Source organism: Pongo abelii, chromosome 22 (genome assembly GCF_028885655.2).
Source record: "Pongo abelii isolate AG06213 chromosome 22, NHGRI_mPonAbe1-v2.0_pri, whole genome shotgun sequence".
NCBI classification, from domain to species: Eukaryota; Metazoa; Chordata; class Mammalia; order Primates; family Hominidae; genus Pongo; species Pongo abelii.
Window position 1 is genome coordinate 55965088 of NC_072007.2, and position 19912 is coordinate 55984999.

The following is a 19912-nucleotide window of genomic DNA, read 5'->3' on the forward strand; positions in this document are numbered from 1 at the left end:
CCCTGGGTCGATGTTTCCAGAACCCCGCGCCCAGTCATTGGAGCACGTCTAGGTTATGTGCGGGGCCGCCGTGCGCGCGCCTGGAGGCCTCGGGTTTCCCCGACGCAACGCGGGGAGTGGCCACCAGGGGGCGAGCGGCGCCCGGAGCCTCCGCGGGTCCCAGCCCAGCAGCCTCGCGGCGCAGGTGACGGCGGGGGCGGCGCAGGGGGCGGCGCAGGGGGCGGCGGGGGCGGCAGCGCTGCAGGTGGGGGTGGGGTGGGGGTTGCAGGGGACGGCGGGGACGGTATGGGGGGCAGTGGGGGGTGTTGGGGGCGGGAGGGGTTGGGGGAGGTTGTGGGGGAAACGGGGACCGGCGTGGGCGGCGGTGCGGGCGGCGCGGGTTGCGGGGAACGGAGGTGCAGGGGGCGGCGGGGACGGCGGCGAAAGGGGACGGGCTTGCGCAGCAGCGCGCCGGGGATGGGGGACCGCAGCCTCCCGTTCAGGGTGGGCTCCACGCGAACGGCGGGCCCTCGCAGAAAGCGACCCACGCAGAGTTTCGCGCGAGCCGAGGGGCCCGGCTGCCGCCCATGCGCGGTGCGCGGTCCTGGAGGTGCCGGGAGGGGGTCGCGGACCTTGAGGCAGGAACCACGTGGTCCCCGTGGGCCCAGTGAGTGACATTACCGCGACGCTGCGCATGGAGCAAGGTCTACACCCGGGAGATGGCCACGGTGCGCATGCAGCGAGGTCTGCACCCGGGAGATGGCCACGGTGCGCATGGAGCGAGGTCTACACCCGGGAGATGGCCACGGTGCGCATGGAGCGAGGTCTACACCCGGGAGATGGCCACGGTGCGCATGCAGCGAGGTCTACACCCGGGAGATGGCCACGGTGCGCATGCAGCGAGGGCTACACCCGGGAGATGGCCACGGTGCGCATGCAGCGAGGGCTACACCCGGGAGATGGCCACGGTGCGCATGCAGCGAGGGCTACACCCGGGAGATGGCCACGGTGCGGATGCAGCGAGGGCTACACCCGGGAGATGGCCACGGGACAGACGCTCCCCTGAGGTTTCCAGGAAGACCCCCACCCTAACCCTCTGAAGGTCGGAGGTCGCGGGTCAAAGCTGAGAACAGAAGCTGGGGTGGGGCACACAGAGCTGGAAAGAGGGGCCTGAGCATCGGGTGGCCACCAGCACGGTCCCCTTCAGGCCACAAGGATGCTCCCGTTCCAGTCCCCGAAAGAGGGTGGCTCCAGCCACCTGGGGGATGACCAGCAGAGGTCCTCACGGCCTGCGGTTCAGGGAGACCTGAGACTCCTAAGCTGAGCACGTCAGCGTCTCTACCTCCACCGCAGACAGAAAGATCAGGCCGACCCAAGACTGCAAGCTCAAGCTCTGGCGGCAGGGCAGCGGGGCCTGTGAGGGCCGAGTTTGGACACTGCTCTGAGCCAGGCCCGCTGGTCAGCAGCTCGTCCTCCCCTGCTGCTCCCCACCAGCACCCGGGCTTGGGTGTTTGATGCTTCCAACTTTTAAAGAGAAGCTTGAAATCTGTAATTCTTATGTGAAACCCTTTCTTAACTAATTAAAGACTTAAAATTAGCTAGTTAAAATTAATTAAAATTGATTAAATTTATACTAATTAAAACTAACTGAATTCTTCTCAAAACACCGTGCAGACGAAACCAGCCAGAGACACACCTGTCTGCAGCCATGGCACCAGGAGACACGGGGTCGGGGCCAGGGACATGGCCGGAGCTGCCATAGATGGGACAGAACAGGACGTTGTCAAGGGCTCTGTGGCTGATCTGTCTCTGTTGCACCAAAGTATTTTAAGTGTTCTCTCACGTCCTCTGGAAGATCTTGGATGGGGAGAGAGGCGGGGTGGAGGGTGGCGTGGGAGACCTGTGGCCGGGGCTTCCTGGGGCCCTGCACGGCGACCAGCCTGCATGTGTCTCCTGGGACGGCGCCTCAGAGGCCTGGCCACTCTGAGAGGCCTCTGGACGCCACATAACCTCCCCTGGGCTCAGCCCTGGCCTGGCCACTCCGAGAGGCCTCTGGACGCCACAGAGCCTCCCCTGGGCTCAGCCCTAGCCTGGCCAGTGCCCTGGTGCCAGGACTTGGGCACCAGCCACTGTCTCCCCACGTGTCAGCTCCTTGCACAATGGCGCCCATTGCATGGAGCTGCCCAGGACTCAGGAAGAACGGAGCTGGAGGCTGGGCCCTGGGGCTGCTGCAGCCCTGGCAGCAGGAAGAGATTTGAGACAGAGAACCCGAGGCCAGGGCACTGGGGCTCAGGCAGCGGCCCGGGAGATGGGTCTTCCCTATCAGTGGAGCCAGACCTTGGCCTCGTGACATCCTGGAGTCCCCAGCTTTGACCCTGTAGCCCCTGCCACATTCTCCTGAGGCTTCTCGTCTGCTCTGGGTAAACCAGGTGCTGGCCTGTGCCCTGTGGCCCCAGCCTGGCCCTGAGCCCCGGGCCCTGCACACCTTGCTGGTAGTCTCTGTCACAGAGACGGGTGGGCCCGGGGGCTGCTGGCATGTGAGGGTCCGCCTGGAGTGTCCTGCTCCAGCCACAGCCCTGCAGTGGTTCATGGCCAGAGCAGAGGAGCAAAGGCTGGGGGTCTGTGCAGTGACCAGGACCAGGGTGCAGGGGCCCAAACCAAGGCCACTCACTGCCCTGAATTGAGCAGAAGGGATGCTCCAAGGCTCCCGGGGAGCCTCAACCCTCCACCACACTCAGACGGTATGCCTCTCTTGGACCCTGTCCTGGGCTCTGGTGACTCTCGGGGATGCTAGTGAGGAGCTTGTCCTGGCTCAGGCTGAGCCCTCTGCTCAACTAACAGCACAGATGTAGCCCAGACGGTTGCGGAGGGGAAGCGGGTGTGGGGGTGGCCGTGCCCTGGCCACTCGGACTTGGCCTCCTGAGCCCAGTGGCGTGGGGAGTGATAGTGTGATGCTCACATTTGCCTCCTGCATCTCTGATGGAATCATTCCTGTTTAGACATGAGCTCCATTCCTTGGAGGGCATGACCAGGAGGCCACCTATTTGGGGATATTTTTAGTGTCGTGCCATCCAAGGCAGTCTGTGCCAAGTGGCTCCAGATTCAGACAGCAGCGGCATCATCTCCAAGCCTGGGCTCAGTGGTTAGCACGTCCCGTGCTGACGAGAGACTGGAGGCGGCTTCTGAAAACCCTTCGGGGCCAAGGCTCTCTAGTCGGGCTCCACACAGCCGGTGATAGATCAGGCCAGACAAGTGTATGACACCCAGCATCCAAGACGACAGGCTGAGACCCCCCAAGTCCAGGTGGGCCACGGCTGGCTGGACCTCAGCTGGGACTCAGACATGCTGGCTCTGCAGCCTGGCCCCAGGGTGTGGGCCTGCAGCTCTGGCTGCTGAGAAATCCTGAGTGGGCCCTTCAAGCTTTGAAGGATTCGCCCCAATTGTCACTGCAGTGAGAACCCGAGAACCCGGGAAGGCAGTGGTGCTGCAGAAGGGGTGCTGGCTGGCGAGCCTTGGGCATCCTCCCAGGGATGCAGCAGGTGGTGGGGCTGTGACCAGGCTGCAGAGGGTGTTTCTTCTTCGCATGTGGCCAGTGTGACTCGAGTTCAGCTCCAGAAATAAATGTGTGAGAGGACTGCGTTTGGTTTGAGCAAGGGCAGGCACAGGTAGGGAGCGGAGCTGCTACAGGGAGCCCTGCGGCCGGGAATCTGAGGGAGTCAGGGCAGGCTTGTTCCCAGGGCAGGACAGAGCACGGCCACCTGGTTGCTTGGAACAAGATGGAGCTGTGTTCCAATTTCTCAGCACACAGGAAAACACATTTCAGTTAAATTGAATTTTCTTTTTCTTTTTCTTTTTTTTTTTTTTTTTTTTTTTTGAGGTGGAGTCTGGCTAGGTCCCCAGGCTGGAGTGCAATGGTGCAATCTCAGCTGACTACAACCTTCGCCTCCCACGTTCAAGCGATTCTCCTGCCTCAGCCTCCCAAGTAGCTGGGATTACAGGTGCACACCACCACACCCAGCTAATTTTTGTATTTTTAGTAGAGACGGGGTTTCACCATGTTGGCCAGGATGGTCTCGATCTCTTGACCTCGTGATCCATCCACCTCAGCCCTCCAAAGTGCTGGGATTACAGGCATGAGCCACCGTGCGTGGCCTAAATTGAATTTTCATGTGGAAGTCAATAACTACATAAATTTAGGGATGCCAGTGGCAGAAATCACAAAGGAAAAGACGGGTAGAAGTGCTTGCATCCAACCTAAAAACATAAGTCAAAAAGCACCATGAAGAACTGCCAGCCCCTCAGCTGTGTGGAAACGTCGCAACGTTGAGGCTGGGTGAGTGTCGGTGTCCCGGGTCCATCAAGGAATTGCCCCCATCTGTGTATTTAGGTCGGTGAGGTGTCACCACGCACCAACAAGGAGACAAACACACACACTGAAAACGGCCAAGGGTATGGGCAAGTCCCCCATGGGGACCAGCGGTAGGTAGGGTCCTCCGGAGACCACGGGAATGCCACGTCTTCCAGCTCCAACTTGCAAAGATTTGCTAAGATTTATATATTTTTTTTCCAGTTGTTTTTCAGTCTTTATTTTATCGAGGCCCCTGCAGGTACTTGTGGATTCTGATTTGCAGCTCTGTCCAGGGAGCACCCGGCCAAACCTGGAGCCCGGGGCATGCAGATGGACCTCCGGACGTGGGGCCACACCTGCGTGCCAAGTTTTCTCACTTACTGGCTCGGAGGTGGTTCCACGTCAGCACACACAGAGCTTCCATGTTCCTCATTAACAGCAGTGAAGAACTAGTCATTCAAATGCGCACCATTCCTTCACACAGGGTATTTTTAAGAGAAATTGCTAGACATGGAATTTGCTGTCAAAATGGCCCCCAGTGTGACAAGCAGATTTATTTTCACTGTGACATCCATTTCTGGTGATGATGGGGGCAGACAGCCCTCCACATGGGCAGTGGGCACAGCTGAACCTCAGGCAATCGGCCACAGCGCCAGAGACAGGATCCGCATGTGAACAGACTACCCGCAGGGGCCAAAATGTCAGAAATGCAGCTTACTCTGCAGGAGGCAGCACGTCACACCCCCCAGCTCCCAAAATGTAGGAAACTGGCTCGTGCCAGGTGTGGCTGGAACGTGGGCTTAGGGGAGCCCTGGGGTCACTCATGGAGCATAAACCGTGAAGCCTTCCTGGGGAGCGGCCTGGCCCTGAGAGGTGGGGACGCCAGGGCCCGGCAAAGTCCTCTCCAGGATCCACCCCTCAAGGACTCCTCCCACAGCCACACAGGGCCCACACGGGGACGTGCCCACGGCTCAGTGAGGCCGGCAGGAGCGGGACACTCCATGTCCATCATCTGGGGAGGGTCAGGCAAAGCGCACTGGGTGCCCACTACTATGGCCCCCACAGGAGCTAATCCACCACGCAGCAGGGAGGGGTCTTAGAGACGCCATGTGGGAATGAGATGTGGCACTGGTATCCCCGCTAGGGTGCCCACAGTGGCGCCCACAGGAGCTAATCCACTACGCAGCAGGGAGGGGTCTTGGAGATGCCATGTGGGAATGGGATGTGGCACTGGCACCCTGGTAGGAAGCGAAATCAGAGTCCAAACAAAGAGACACACACTCCTCCAGAACAGGAGGGAAGAGACAACACCAGCAAGGACAGCCGCGCACAGCGGGGCAGGGGAGCGGAGGTTGGAGTTGGGAATGAGGATTCGAGGGACCAAGAAGAGGAATGACAAAGGTGAGGGGCCTTGCGGAGTGGTGACAACAGCGGCCAAGTGCCAATGAGGAGGACAAACCCAATGCTGGGCTGAGGCCAAACAGAGAAACAAGAAGAGCAGCACCCAGGCTTGGAGCTGAGGGACGCCCAAGCCCCGGAGAATCGGCTTGGAGCTGAGGGGCACCTGAGCCCCAGAGAATTGGCTTGGAGCTGAGGGACGCCCGAGCCCCAGAGAATCGGCTTGGAGCTGAGGGATGCCCGAGCCCCAGAGAATCGGCTTGGAGCTGAGGGACGCCCGAGCCCCAGAGAATCGGCTTGGAGCTAAGGGACGCCCGAGCCCCGGTGAATCGGCGCTGTCCTCTGAGCTGGCCTCTCTGATCCTGCTTTCTCCATGATAAAAAGGCGCTCTCACGGCTGGTGGAGGGGATGCTCATGGCCTGGCTCAGCCTCAGCTGCTGCTCTTACCACTGCCGTGGTCATTCCCGGCCCTTAGAAACGAAGCTGCTTCCCAGCCACCCATGTGCAAGGGAAGAAGGAAAGAACGAGAATAAACGACCAAGCCTAATCCACTTTACCTGCCTTGCGAACCACAGTATTTTCTGCTGCAGTGCACTTGGAGAGAGCAAATGTCACCGAGTCTTGTTGAGAAGACAAGAGAGGCAAGAGGTCTGAACAACACCCAGCTGGGGGCAAATGCCTTCAGATGAGCACGACCAAAGTAAAACAGGAACGAGCAATGACCCTAAAAGATGTGCTAAAAATAATTGACAAAGAATAAAATAAATATTTGAGTATTCTATTGCAGTAACTTGCCATGCCATTCACTTGTAACAAATGAACCTCTTTCGAGTTAGAACAGTGTCGTGTTTGTGCAGCCAGGATTAAATATGGCAGGTCTGGGGCCCGGACACCTCCCAGTGTTCCCTCTCCTGGCCTGGTGGGTTCCAGCTACAAGTACTGGACGCTGCATTGGAAGTGAGGGTGAGGCCGGGTGCGGTGGCTCACGCCTGTAATCCCAGCACATTGGGAGGCCGAGGTGGGCAGATCACCTGAGGTTAGGAGTTCGAGACCAGCCTGGTCAACATGGTGAAATCCCATCTCTACTAAAAATACAAAAATTAACCAGGTGTGGTGGTGTGCACCTGTAGTCCCAGCTATTTGGGAGTCTGAGACAAGAGAATTGCTTGAACTCAGGAGGCAGAGGTTGTAGTGAGCCAAGATCGTGCCACTGCACTCCAGCCTCGGGGACACAGAAAGACTCCATCTCAAAACATAAATAAATAAAAAATAATTAAAAAATTAAATAAAAAGTGAAGGTGGGAACCTGCACAGCAAAGAAAGATAAGACTTCCAGGCTGGGTGCAGTGGCTCACACCTGTAATCCCAACACTTTGAGAGGCCAAGGCAGGCAGACCACAAGGTCAGGAGATCAAGACCATCCTGGCCAACATGGTGAAACCCTGTCTCTACTAAAAATACAAAAATTAGCTGGACATCCCAGCTATTCAGGAGGCTGAGGCAGGAGAATCACTTGAACCCAGGAGGTGGAGGTTGCAGTGAGGCAAGATCACAGCACTGCACTCCAGTCTGGCAACAGATCAAGACTCCTTCTCAAAAACAAAACAAAACAAAACAAAAGAAAAATCCAGAAATGCACACTAACTCCAAAGGGTTTCCTCTTAATTTTAAGACAGTTATCAGTCAGAGAGCTCAGGCATGAACCAAAAGCTATGTTTGTGGAAAACGATACACAGACAACACTTACCACACAGGCACATCACACCGACACGACACCACACACATTTGCCACATCAGCATCACAAAGGGAAGCCCCAGTGACTACGGAACATTTATGACAGTCTCTGGGAAGTTTTTCAAAAGGCCAGTTCTGAAAACTTCCACTAACAGCGCGGGAGGAGCAGAACCTAGACTCACTCTCCCCCATGAAACAACTGAAAAAAACAGGCAAATATGTGAAGCAAAATGTTTTCAGAGCCTGGTGCCCGGCAGCGTGGTGCAGTGCTCCCTGAGAGACGTGAAACAAACGGGTTGAGACCTAGAGCTGCCGGAGCTCATGACCAGGAGAAAGTTTCCAGGATGCAGCACAGGGAAAAGGAATCCAGGCAGAACCATGGTTTCCTACAGCTGAGGAAACACAGCTGGGAGCCTGTGAGGCAAAGGTGGCCAGAAATCACCGGACGGAGTCCCAGACAGAAAGGAGCTGTACTTACAGTAGATTCCAACAATCCGCGGAAGATCCTCCTCCGGTATCTAGGTGTGAATAGATCAGAGAGGAAGGAGCTGAATTTACGGTAGATTCCAACAGTCCGTGGAAGATCCTCCTCCGGTAGCTAGGTGTGAATGGATCAGAGAGGAAGGAGCTGAATTTATGGTAGATTCCAACAGTCCGTGGAAGATCCTCCTCCGGTAACTAGGTGTGAATGGATCAGAGAGGAAGGAGGTGAATTTACGGTAGATTCCAACAGTCCATGGAAGAGCCTCCTCCGGTATCTAGGTGTGTACGGATCTGTGCAGGTGTGAGAGGCAAATACTGAAGGCCAGGGAAAGACCATCAGAAAGAGAAGCAGGAGTGACCCTTAGAGCTCATGCACAGGCAGGAATGTTGCCTGTTCCGCCAGTCAGAGCAGAGATCTCATGGCCCATGGGACGTGGAGTGGAGCACTCAGAAGGCTTTGCTACAGTAGGGGAGATAAACTCGTTCTAGGCTAAAAACTGTTCTGACCTTGCCTGAAAAGTTCAAAGCAAGCCTTGGGAGAAACAAACTGTTTCCATGTAACTTAATTGCATTCCAGAACAAAGCTCAAGAATATTTGTAGGAAGACAAAAATGTCAATTATTTAACAAAGTAAACTCAGAATGTCTGGCATGCAATCAAAAATTAGCAGGCATGCAAAAAAGAAAAAGAAAACGTAACCCAAAATGAGGATCTAAATTAATCCATAGAAACAGATCTAGAAATGACAAAGAAGGTAGATTTAGTAGAAAAGGACATTAAAACAATTATTATAACTATATGTTCAAAATGGTAAAGAAAAGAGAGTATTAGGAGGAGACACAATGAAGATTCAAAAACAAAAAGCAAATTAAACTTCTAGAGATGAAAACTACAACGTCTGAGGTGAAAAGTACACTGGATGGGATCCCTGCAGATTAGACATTGAAGTAGAACAGATGCGTGAACTTGAAGACACAGCAACAGCAATAGAGACTGTACAAAATAAAACATACAGAAAAAAAATACTTAAAAAAATGGACAAAGCATCAGTGAGCTACAGGACAACTTAAAGTGCCCTAATGCGTGTGTAATATTAAGGCACTTTAAGTTGTAAAACAAGGATTTGAACAAGGTAAACCCACAAATCCAAGAATCTCAATAAACCCCAAGCCCAAGAAATATTAAGAAAACAACACAACCAAGTCACATTATAATCAAATTGCTCAAAACTTGTGTTAAAGAGAAATTTCTTAAAACCAACCAGAGGGAGGGAAAACTTCACATACAAAGGAATGAAGATAATGATAAGGATGGATTTCTGATTGGAAACAATGCAAGTGAGAAGACCATGGAGCAACCTCATTAAAGTACCAACAGATTCTTTTTTTTTTTTTTTTTGAGATGGAGTCTCACTCTGTTGCCAGCCTGAAGTGCAGTGGTGCGATCTCGGCTCACGGCAACGTCCGCCTCCCAGGTTCAAGCAATTCTCCTGCCTCAGCCTCTCGAGTAGCTGAGTCTACGGGCATGCTCCACCACGCCTGGCTTATTTTTATATTTTTAGTAGAGACGGGGTTTCACCATGTTGGCTAAGATGGTCTCGATCTCTTGACTTTGTGATCCACCCGCCTCAGCCTCCCAACGTGCTGGGATTACAGGCATGAGCCACCGCACCCGGCCGAAAGTACCAACAGATTTTTAAAAAGTGTTAGAATTCTATACCCGAGAAAAGCATCTTTTAAAAATGGAGGTCAAATAAACTTTTTTAGGAACCCAAAGACTGAAAGATTTCATCAACAGTAGACAAATGTCATATGACATGTTAAAGGCAGTCCTCAGACAGAAGGACAATCTGAATCTGGACAAAGGAATAAAAAGTATTGGAAATGGAAAATATGTGGACAAATATTAAAAACTTACTTTTAAAATATCTTTAAAAGATAACCAACTGCTTAAAACGAAAAGAAAAACCCTAATGATGTATTGTGAGGTTTAAAAATGTGTGAGTTTGGCCAGGTACGGTGGCTCACGCCTGTAATCCCAGCACTTTGGGAGGCCAAGACAGGCGGGTTACTTGAGCTCAGGAGTTTAAGACCAGCCTGGGCAATGTAGCGAAACCCCATCTCTACAAAAAATACAAACACTTAGCCGGGCATGGTGGCACGTGCCACAGTTCCTGCTACTCGGGAGGTTGAGGTGGGAGGACCTCCTGTGCCCGAGAAGTCAGGGTGGCAATGAGTCATGATCGTGCCATTGCACTCCACACTCCAGCCTGGATGACAGAGTAAGAAAGACCCTGTCTCAAAAAAAAAAAAATTTGTGAGGTTTAAAAATGTTTGACAACAGCAAAAAAGGTGTGAGAAGGAATGGAAAGATGCTATTTTAATATCACATTACTGCATAAGTTAAAGATATATACTATTTATCTTAAAGCTACCAATAAAAGAAAAAACAAGAATTATAGCTAATAAGCCAACAAAGAAGAGAAATGGAATTAAAAACACAATGCAAAAGAAGGCAGAAAAAAGAAAAAATAACAGATGGAACAAATATGAGAAGAAAAGTAAGATAATAGATTTAAACCCAATCGTATTAATAATCACAATTATGTTCTAATGGCCCAAACATTTCAACTGGGGCAGAAATTATATGATTAGATAAGAAAGCCAGACTGAACTTTATGTTGCTGACAGGGAGAAACACTTTAAATATAAATATACAAATTGGTTTAAAATCAAAAGATGGAAAAATATATACCATCACACTATTCAAAAGATGGCTGGAGTGGCTGTTACAATATCAAAGTAGATATCAGATAAGGAACATTGTAAGAAATAAAGAGGATTATTTTATAATAATAAAGGGATCAATTCATCAAGAGATCTTAACAACCCTAACCATGTACGCATCTAATAAAGCTTCAAAATACATGAAGCAAAAACAGCTAGAACGTAAGGAGAAGTACACAAACCAACAATTACAGTCAGAGATTTCAACACCTCATTTCAATAACTGATAGAACAAATTGACGGACAACTTAGTAAAGGCAGACAAGACTTGAAGGATACTATCAGTCAAATTAATATTTATCGAACATGTCACCCAACAACAGGAGAATACACATTCTTTTCATCTGCACAAAAACAGTTTACCAAAATAGGCCATATTCTGGGTCATAAAACAATTCCCGGCCGGGCATGGTGGGTCATGCCTGTAATCCCAGCACTTTGGGAGGCTGAGGTGGGCGGATCACGAGGTCAGGAGATCGAGACCATCCTGGCTAACACGGTGAAACCCCGTCTCGCCTTAAAAAAATACAAAAAAAATTAGCTGGGACTGGTGGCGGGCGCTTGTAGTCCCAGCTACTCGGGAGGCTGAGGCAGGAGAATGGTGTGAACCCAGGAGGCGGAGCTTGCAGTGAGCCAAGATGTCACCACTGCACTCCAGCCTGGGCGACAGAGCGAGACTCTGTCTCAAAAAAAAAAAAAAAAAAAAAAAAATTCCCAATAAATTTGAAGGATTCACTGCATCAAGCTATGTTCTCTGGCCAATTGGAAATATATCAGTTATCAATAATACAAAGATTTCTGAATAATCTCCAAATGTTTAGAAACTGAAAACAGATAACTGAATAACCCACCAGTCAAAGAAACGATGAACAGGGAAATTGGAAAGTATTTTAAACTGGTTGAAGATGAAAACACAATTTGAGATTATTTTTCTGCCTTCTCTGGTTTTAACTGAGCATCTTACATGATTCTATACACATTCCATATGTTTCTTTTCTTTGCATATCAATTTTTATTAAAAAATTTTTAAGGTGTTTTCCTAGAGTTTGCAATATACACTTACAACTAATCTAAATCCACTTCCAAATAACGCTATGTTGCTCCACATACACTACAAGTATCTTGTAACAGAATATTCCCAATCCTCTGCCATCCCTTACCACATTGCTGTCATTTGTTTTACTTATCTATAAGCTATAATCACCCAATATCATTATGATTATTACTTTTAATAAATAGTTGTATTTTAGATCAATTAAGAACAAGGGGGGAAGGATTTTGTATTTATTCATTCTCAAACACTTAGTTTCTTTAGGTAAATTCAAGTTTCTGACCTATATAATTTCCTTCTTCCTAAGGAAATTCTTCTAATATTTCTGGTAGAGCATGTCTGCTGGTGATTAATTCTCTCCATTTTTATTTGTCTGAGAACATTTTTATTTTTCCCTTACACTGAAGAATAATTTTACTGGATATAGAACTCGAAATTGTTGGAGATCTTTCAACATTTTAAATATTTCACCCTGCTCTGTCCTTAGTTAAATGTAGATACAAAAATTCTCAATTAAAATGTTAGCAAATTATGCCCAACAACATGTAAAAAAGAAACTCCATTGTGACCTATTGGTGTTTATGCCAAGAATGTAAGGTTGGTTTAGCAATGGAAAATCAATCACTGGAATTCACCACAATAAACATAAAGAAAAACCATATGGTCAATAGATACAGAAATGCATTCCTGATAAATCTTAAAAGCCTAAGACTCAGTGAAAGAAGTCAGGCAGAAAACACTACACACTATATAACCCCAATGATATGACATTCTGGAGAAGGCAAAACCATTGTGCTGGTAAAAAGATCAGTGGTAAAGAGTTTGTGGGAAGGGCTGGAGGACTGAATAGCTAAAGCACGGGAGATTATTTAGGGCAGTTATTCTGTATGATAGTGTATTGGTGGATATGTGATATTATAAACTTATCAAAAACCTGTGAAACTTTACAGTACAAAGAATACACCACATTGTATGCAAATTTAAAAACCATTTAGGAAGCTCAGGGACCTCAGGATGGAATCCAGAATGTGACAAAACCATCTAACTGTATTACAAATGCATGGAACATCCTCACTGAAGGGAGTGGGGGAACAGCACTGACCTAGTTCAGAATGAGGGGAATCTGTAAGACCAAAGGCAAAGGAACAGTACATAAGCACTAGAATCTAGCTGACAAAGTTGTTTCCCAGTGAGGTGTGAGTTAACAGTTCTGACACTACCATAATATTGTCTTAGTCTGTTTTCTGTTGCTATAACTGAATGCCTAAGACTAGGTACTTTATAAAGAAATCTATTTCTTACCATTCTGGAAGCTGGGAGGTCCAAGATTAGGGGGCTGCATCTGCTGAGGGCCTTCTTGCTAGTGGGGACTCTCTGGAGAGTCCCAGGTGGCACAGGGCATCAGATGGTGAGGGGGCTTACAAGAGATGGCCAGACTCGCTTTTACAACAGACCCATTCTTGTGAGAACTCACTTACTCCCGGCATAACCCATTCATCCATGAATTGATTAATCCAATCACCTCTCAAAGGTCCTGCATCTCAACACTGCTTCATTGGGGATCAAGTTTCAACACATGAACTTTTGGGGAACACATTCAAACCATAGCACATGTATACTGAAATTGAACAATTAAATACATGGATAGTAGATGGTAGGAGCCAGATTTTTCACTATTAGGAGGTTACAGAAGCAAGAGGAGGCAGCTGGGATGATCCACATGGTGCTAGATTTGAGTTGGAGACATTGGTATGAACTGATGTTTAGCCCCGTATAGATTTCGATGGTTACCTAGAGAAGTATTTTAGATATGCATATATACATGGTTTATATATGCACATATATTTTCTCCTCTGTGAGCTGAGAGGGTTTGGCAGCAACAACACCTCAATAGCTATAAGCACATCTCACACTCAGATCTCGGTTTCCAATACGCTTCTTCAATGAAAGGAACCAGGGTTCCTTGGAGAACTGGTGGATTCCAGAGCTGGGGCCAGTAATATACAAGATGAGACTAGAGCATCTTGTACTAAAATGTAGTAATAAAATGCCAAAACAAACCTCAGATTGATGGGCTATGTCAAAGGGCTACAGGAGTTGACTGGAAGAGCTCCTAACGGGCAATGCTGGAACAGTGTGAGCAACAAAATCAAGAAGTGTTATCGCACCGTGACCCAATTGTAAATACCCACAAGTCCATGCCAATCTAAATAAAGGATGCAATAACATAGTCACAAATGAAGAAGAGACAAATCTACGCGGAGGAATTACAAATAATTTATGTAGACACTCTGCCTCAGGGGGGCGTAACTCCCCAGTTCTTGCTTGCAGGCTGGGCACAGCAACTTCCCTCCAAGAGGACTGTTCTGGAAGGGGAAGGAACACTCTCAGCAAGGAAGCCGACAAGCTGTCTTAGCCAGGTGATGAAAGTCCTCATCAATGGTGACAATCATGTTGGTCATACGGATCCTCGACATGATTGGCTGAAGATGGTGGGTTACTTCAATGGTCTTCTTTCAAAACCCCATATTCCCAGTTTAATCATGAGAAAACCTCAGATGCCAGCAGATCCCAACTGAGAGACACTCTGCAGAATACCTGCCCAGTCCTCCTCAAAATTGACAAGGCCATCGAAAGTAAAAAAAGCCTGAGAAGCTGTGACAGCCAAGAGAAGCCTATGGGGACGAGATAACTAAATGTAGCATGGGATTCTGAACAGGATCCTGGGGCAGAAAAGGTGCCTTAGAGAAAAACAAATAATATCCGAATAAAGCGGGGACTTTGGAGAGCGACAATATATCAATATTGGTTCATGAATTGTAACAAATGTATCCTAGTAATGGAAGATGTTTATGAGGGAAACTGTGGGTACCAGGTATGTGGGAACTCTCTGTACCATCTTCACAATTTTTGTGTAAATCTGAATCTGTTACAAAAAGTACTTTTAAGGTGGCTCACACCTGTAATCCTAGCACTTTGGGAGGCTGAGGTGGGTGGATCACTTGAGGTCAGGAGTTCAAGACCAGCCTGGCCAACATGGAGAAGCCCCGTCTCTACTAAAAATACAAAAATTAGCCAGGTGTGGTGGCGGGTACTTGTAATCCCAGCTACTTGGGAGGCTGAAGCAGGAGAATCGCTTGAACCAGGGAGGCAGAGGTTGCCATGAGCTGGGATTGCGTCACTACGCTCCAGCCTGGGTGACAGAGCGAGACTCCGTCTCAAAAAAAAAAAAAAAAAAAGGATTTAAAAATAAATACAAGGAAAAACTACACTAGAAAAAATAATAAACAGTTTAGTTACGGCAAATAAGCACATGAAAGAGTGTCATTATTCATGAGGGAAACGGAAATTAAAACCCGGTAAGACGGCTGGGTGCAGTAGCTCACACCTGTCATCCCAGCACTTTGGGAGGCCTAGGCGGGTGGATCACGAGGTCAGGAGATCGAGACCATCATGGCTAACACGGTGAAACCCCGTCTGTACTAAAAATACAAAAACTTAGCCAGGTGTGGTGGCAGGCGCCTGTAATCCCAGCTACTCAGGAGGCTGAGACAGGAGAATTGCTTGAACCTGAACCTGGAAGGCGGAAGTTGCAGTGAGCCGAGATAGCACCCACTGCACTCCAGCCAGGGCAACAGAGCGAGACTCCATCTCCAAAAAAAAAAAAAAAAAAAGAAGTAAATGACCAATCCGCATGACTCAGAGAAGGAGTGACCGGCCCGTGCAATGCCGTGAATGAACGTCAAAGCAATTGTGCTCGTGACTGAGGCCAGTCTAACAACAGAGTCCTGCTGTGTCATCCAGGCCGGAGGGTGGTGGCACAATCTCGGCTCACTACAACCTCTGCCTCTCTGATTCAAGTGATTCTCCTGCCTCAGCCTCCCCAGTACCTGGGGCTACAGATGTGCACAACCATGCTCGGATAATTTTTGCATTTTTAGTAGAGACAGGGTTTCACCATGTTGGCCAGGCTGGTCTCGAACTCCCTAACTCAGGTGATCCGCCGGTCTCGGCCTCCCAAAGTGCTGGGATGACAGGCGTGAGCCACCGTGCCTGGCCCCCTGAGTCCATTTCTATACAACTCTAGAAGGTGGAGATCTGTCAGTAGCTCTGGAAACAGACCGACAGCTGCCTGGGGACAGGGGAGCAGTGTAAGAGAATCTGAGGGGGAGGAAGAGATTTTGGGGTGAATATGTTCATGATCTAGATTTTAGTGACAGTTTCAGGAGTGCCTACGTATCATATTGTACACTTTAAATATGTGCAGGTAATTTGTGCTCCCGATAAAGCGAAGCCAGGGTGCGGGAAGCAAGTAGGGACCCCAGAGTTGGAAATGTAGGTTTTGGAGTAAAGTCTGTGGATTGTTGGTGTTACAGGGGGACCACAGCACTGTCTTTAGCATTCACCCTGGAAGTGTGTGGGTTCTTTCTGGAGTTTAAAATGATTAATTCTCAAGTCTATAAACACAGACTGTCTACAGTGGCACATTCCAACAGAAGCCCTGTCATTGGAGCATATTTCATTTCACCCAATCTTGTTACACAACAAACAGCTTGCATTGAATAAGTCATAATTTTTAAGACAAATGTGTCTTCTGAATTCTCTTGGAATGCGTCTCGTGTTTAAAAAATAACACTGCTAATAGCTGACTTCTCCTCAGCAGGCTGAGTGGAAACGTGCCCCGCTGAGCTTCTGGGCAGGAAGATAGCAGCCCAAGTTGCTGTCCTGATGGGGGGAAACAGATTTGGTCTCCAGCACTCAGATGGAAATTTCCAGAGACCTTTTTTTCCCTTCGTCACATCTTTAATTTTTCAAATAGGCCTCTCTCTTGCTCCAGTTGCCAGGTTAACAAAGCTGCCAAGGCCAAGCAGAAACCGGCAAGCGTCCCCAGAGACGCATCTTAGTCTTCAACATAAACCAGACCTGATTCCGCCTGCTCTGCTGTCTCCAGCCACCTCCGTCCAGGGGCAGCCAGCACAGGCGCCTGGGAGGCCTAATCGGATCGCGGCTCCCGGAGGGTCACTAATCAGATTGTTTTGCCTGCCGTGTTCCTGTCAAAATAAATGTGCAGCGTTTCCAGACCGACGCTCTCTTTCAAAGCACACGCTTCCCTCCTCACTCCAGTTAGAAAAAAACAGAGTGTGCAGGTGCATCGTAATTCATGAAATCGCTCTTTGCTCAAAGGTCTGTTAATGGACTTTGTTTTGGGTCAGATCTGGTTCTACAAACTGCTACCTGTGACCCTGACAGCATGATTTACTCTCTCTGGGCCCCAACCTGCGCCCTGTGGTCGAAGTGTCCCCTTCCTATCTACCATCCTGGGGCTCTTCGGACTCTGATTTGGTGTTTCTACAAAGTACACAAAAAAGAGACCGTTTATTTTCTATAGTGTGAAAGAAAGAAGCAACTGCAGAGGACACCAGCAAGGCTGCAGGTCTTGTGTGGGTCCCTGCAGCTTTCCTTCCAGGGAGAACAGGTAAAAGTTTCCTCTAGCATGAACCATCCAGCTGTGCAAAAGTCAAAGGCCAGCTATTAGGTACATGCAGACAGAGCAGCCCCAAGGGCTGCTGTAAGAGGAGGGAGGAGACTTGAACCCTGGGGTGAGAGATGTGTTGGAGGATGACTCAATACCGTGGAAAGGACAGAAGCTGGCATGGGGTGCTGGAGGAGGCCAGGCCCTGGCCCAGCCCTGAAGTCTCGACGGCTTGTGGCCAGCCAGATGCCTGGTTCTTACCTGGGGAGGGGGCTGCATGGAGTCTGGGTTTGCAGGCCAACTGCCTATTCTTAGGGTTCAGCGACTTCCCCGTTAGTGCTGGGTGCGCACACTCCCCTGCTGGAGGGGTGCCCTGATGCTCTAAGCCAGTCAGCACAGCCTCCTCACTGATCCCAGCTTCCAGGGGATGGCCCTTCAGGCATCAGGGCAGTTCCTGGTCTTTATTTGGAAGTCTAGGACAGAAACTCGTGCTGTCACTGGTGTGGGGTGTGGGTATGAAGCCTGGAACTACTGCAGTTACTTTTTTTTTTTTTTTTTTTGACACAGAGTCTCGCCCTGTTGCCCAGGCTGGAGTGCTGTGGAGTGATCTCGGCTCACTGCAACCTCCACCTCCCTGGTTCAAGCAATTCTCCTGTCTCAGCCTCCCCAGTAGCTGGGATTAAAGGCACACGCCACCACACCCAGCTAAGTTTTGCATTTTTAGTAGAGACGGGGTTGTACCATGTTGGCCAGGTGGCCTGGAACTCCTGACCTCAAGTGATCCGCCCACTTCGGCCTCCCAAAGTGCTGGGATTACAGGCGTGAGCCACTGTGCCCAGCTACTACAGCTACTTTGATACCAGGAGGGAAGCAACGCTGAGAATAAGACAGATGGGTGGAGCACGGCATGGCAGAGATTTGTAGATAAATGTTACTGGAACCCTGATCACATTGTACCTGAAGCCTGCGCTCCTCTGGACTTTATAAGAGTCAATATTAATCAACAAATTCATGTTTAAGCTGGTTTGAGTTGGGCATTCTTGAAACATAAAAGTCCCCATCTGATGCCAGCACTAAATGGAACATTCTTAGTACTAGAGAGGACATCAAGCGCTCAGGTTGCTAAAGTTGTCTTTCTGTGGGCTCATACATGCCAATGATAACAATATAATAATACAGTGCCTGACCCTACCTGGGGTAGTGCCAAGGTCTCCACAGGCAGGAACTTGCTTCGTCTTCCCAACAGCATTATGGGCGGGAGCTGTAATTAGCTCCATCTTGCAGAGGAGGAAACAGGCTTACAGAGGGGGAAGCTTCACCTGCTTCCCTGGGTCCTGCTTTTCTTTCTTCCCACACGGAGACACCCTGGGGTGGGGAAGGGGGTGGGGGATTGAGGACAGGCCAGCTTTGGTTTCTTCTGGTAAACTTTTTCCCTGTGTTTTTTTTTTCTTCTTCATTAGACACACGTAGGATGTTTCCAAAATCCGTGTGATTCAAATGCATTCCCAGCATGTGTCTGTGTTTCTTTGCTTTGACTCCTTAAAGCAACACAGTGCACGTCCCCATCTGCGTCAACAGATCTTTCCGAGGCCTGAGGAAAACATTTCCACTTATGTTTTCAGTTATTTTTCTTTCCATTCAAATGTTTTTGTTTATTCCTCAAAAATGTCTAGAGTCCTTACTTGAGTGGGACACTGTCTCCTCCAAGGACGTTGGCTGCTTTCACTATCCCTTGGTGCAGTGCGACGTCTCTGCCTTGGCCTCCGGATCTGGTCCGTGACTGGCTCCCAGGAAGCGCCTCCTGGCCTTGTGACCTGCATTTCTCTGGAACTCAGCGGTAGCGCTTGCTTTTTATCTCACTCTCCTCTTTTCGTGGCTTTTTGCTTCATCGTAGTGGATGCTGAGGCTTCCAGCCTTCGCCCATTCTGTTTGTCACAGCCCAGAAGTTTTAGGTGGAACCACCTTCCACCTGCTGGGCTGAGGCGCCTTCGAATGGCCTCGTGGTGGTTTATTCTCAGCCTCTCACTGTTTTTCCATTTTGCTTGTTCCCACAATGTAAAGGCCAGCAGCGGCTGCACACCCTGCGTTTCAGTTTCTCAGGCTCTGCCGGGTTCTCCTCGCTGGCTGCATCTCCCCCTACAGAGCCGCCCGTGCTAACAGGCAGACTGGCGGCGGCGCTGACCACCTGGGAGAGACGTCCCACACCTGCACCCTGGCAGGACAACGAAGCCAAAGAGACGGTGGGCGTTCCAGTGGGCGTTCCAGCCACCCTCCTCCCCGTCAGGACTCTATTCTTCCCAGGGCTGTGTCCTGGGCCTCACTTCCTGCCCTGAGCAGCCTGCCCCACCCCCGGCCCGGCTCTCACAGCCCCTCTGCTCACGTCCAGGGCCTCGGACTGCCCATGTGTGGGGAGGGGTCGGCTCTATCAGGTGGTTCTGACTTCGGTGAACCCCAGGGGCTGTGGGACGTCACCCCTGGCCCCACAGGAGGCCATCGGTTGGGGCCTGTTTTTCTCTCTTGGCTCCAAGTTTCAAGGCTGCAGGTGTGGCCCGCGTGCTTCTTTTTCACAATGTTAAACTGATCTTGGCGGAAGCTGCAGACTCCCTGCTGTGCCCTCCTGAGAGAGCAGTGAACAATCCCAAGTTTTAGATTCCATCCT

At 49.8% G+C, this 19912-nt stretch overlaps 1 protein-coding gene across 2 annotated transcripts in view; it reads right to left on the reverse strand.

Annotated features, from left to right (window-relative positions):
• SLC19A1 (solute carrier family 19 member 1) overlaps positions 1–19475 on the reverse strand; it is a 59996-nt gene extending 40521 nt beyond the window's left edge. For both annotated transcript variants that reach the window (XM_054542648.2, XM_054542649.2), the window contains exons 1-2: positions 18446–19475; positions 7939–8138 (exon numbers count right to left, since the gene is read on the reverse strand). In XM_054542648.2, the coding sequence (XP_054398623.2) occupies positions 7939–8138; positions 18446–18502 (257 nt within the window). In that variant the 5' untranslated portion in view covers positions 18503–19475. The remainder of the gene's footprint in view (positions 1–7938; positions 8139–18445) is intronic.
• Positions 19476–19912: the final 437 nt, after the last annotated feature.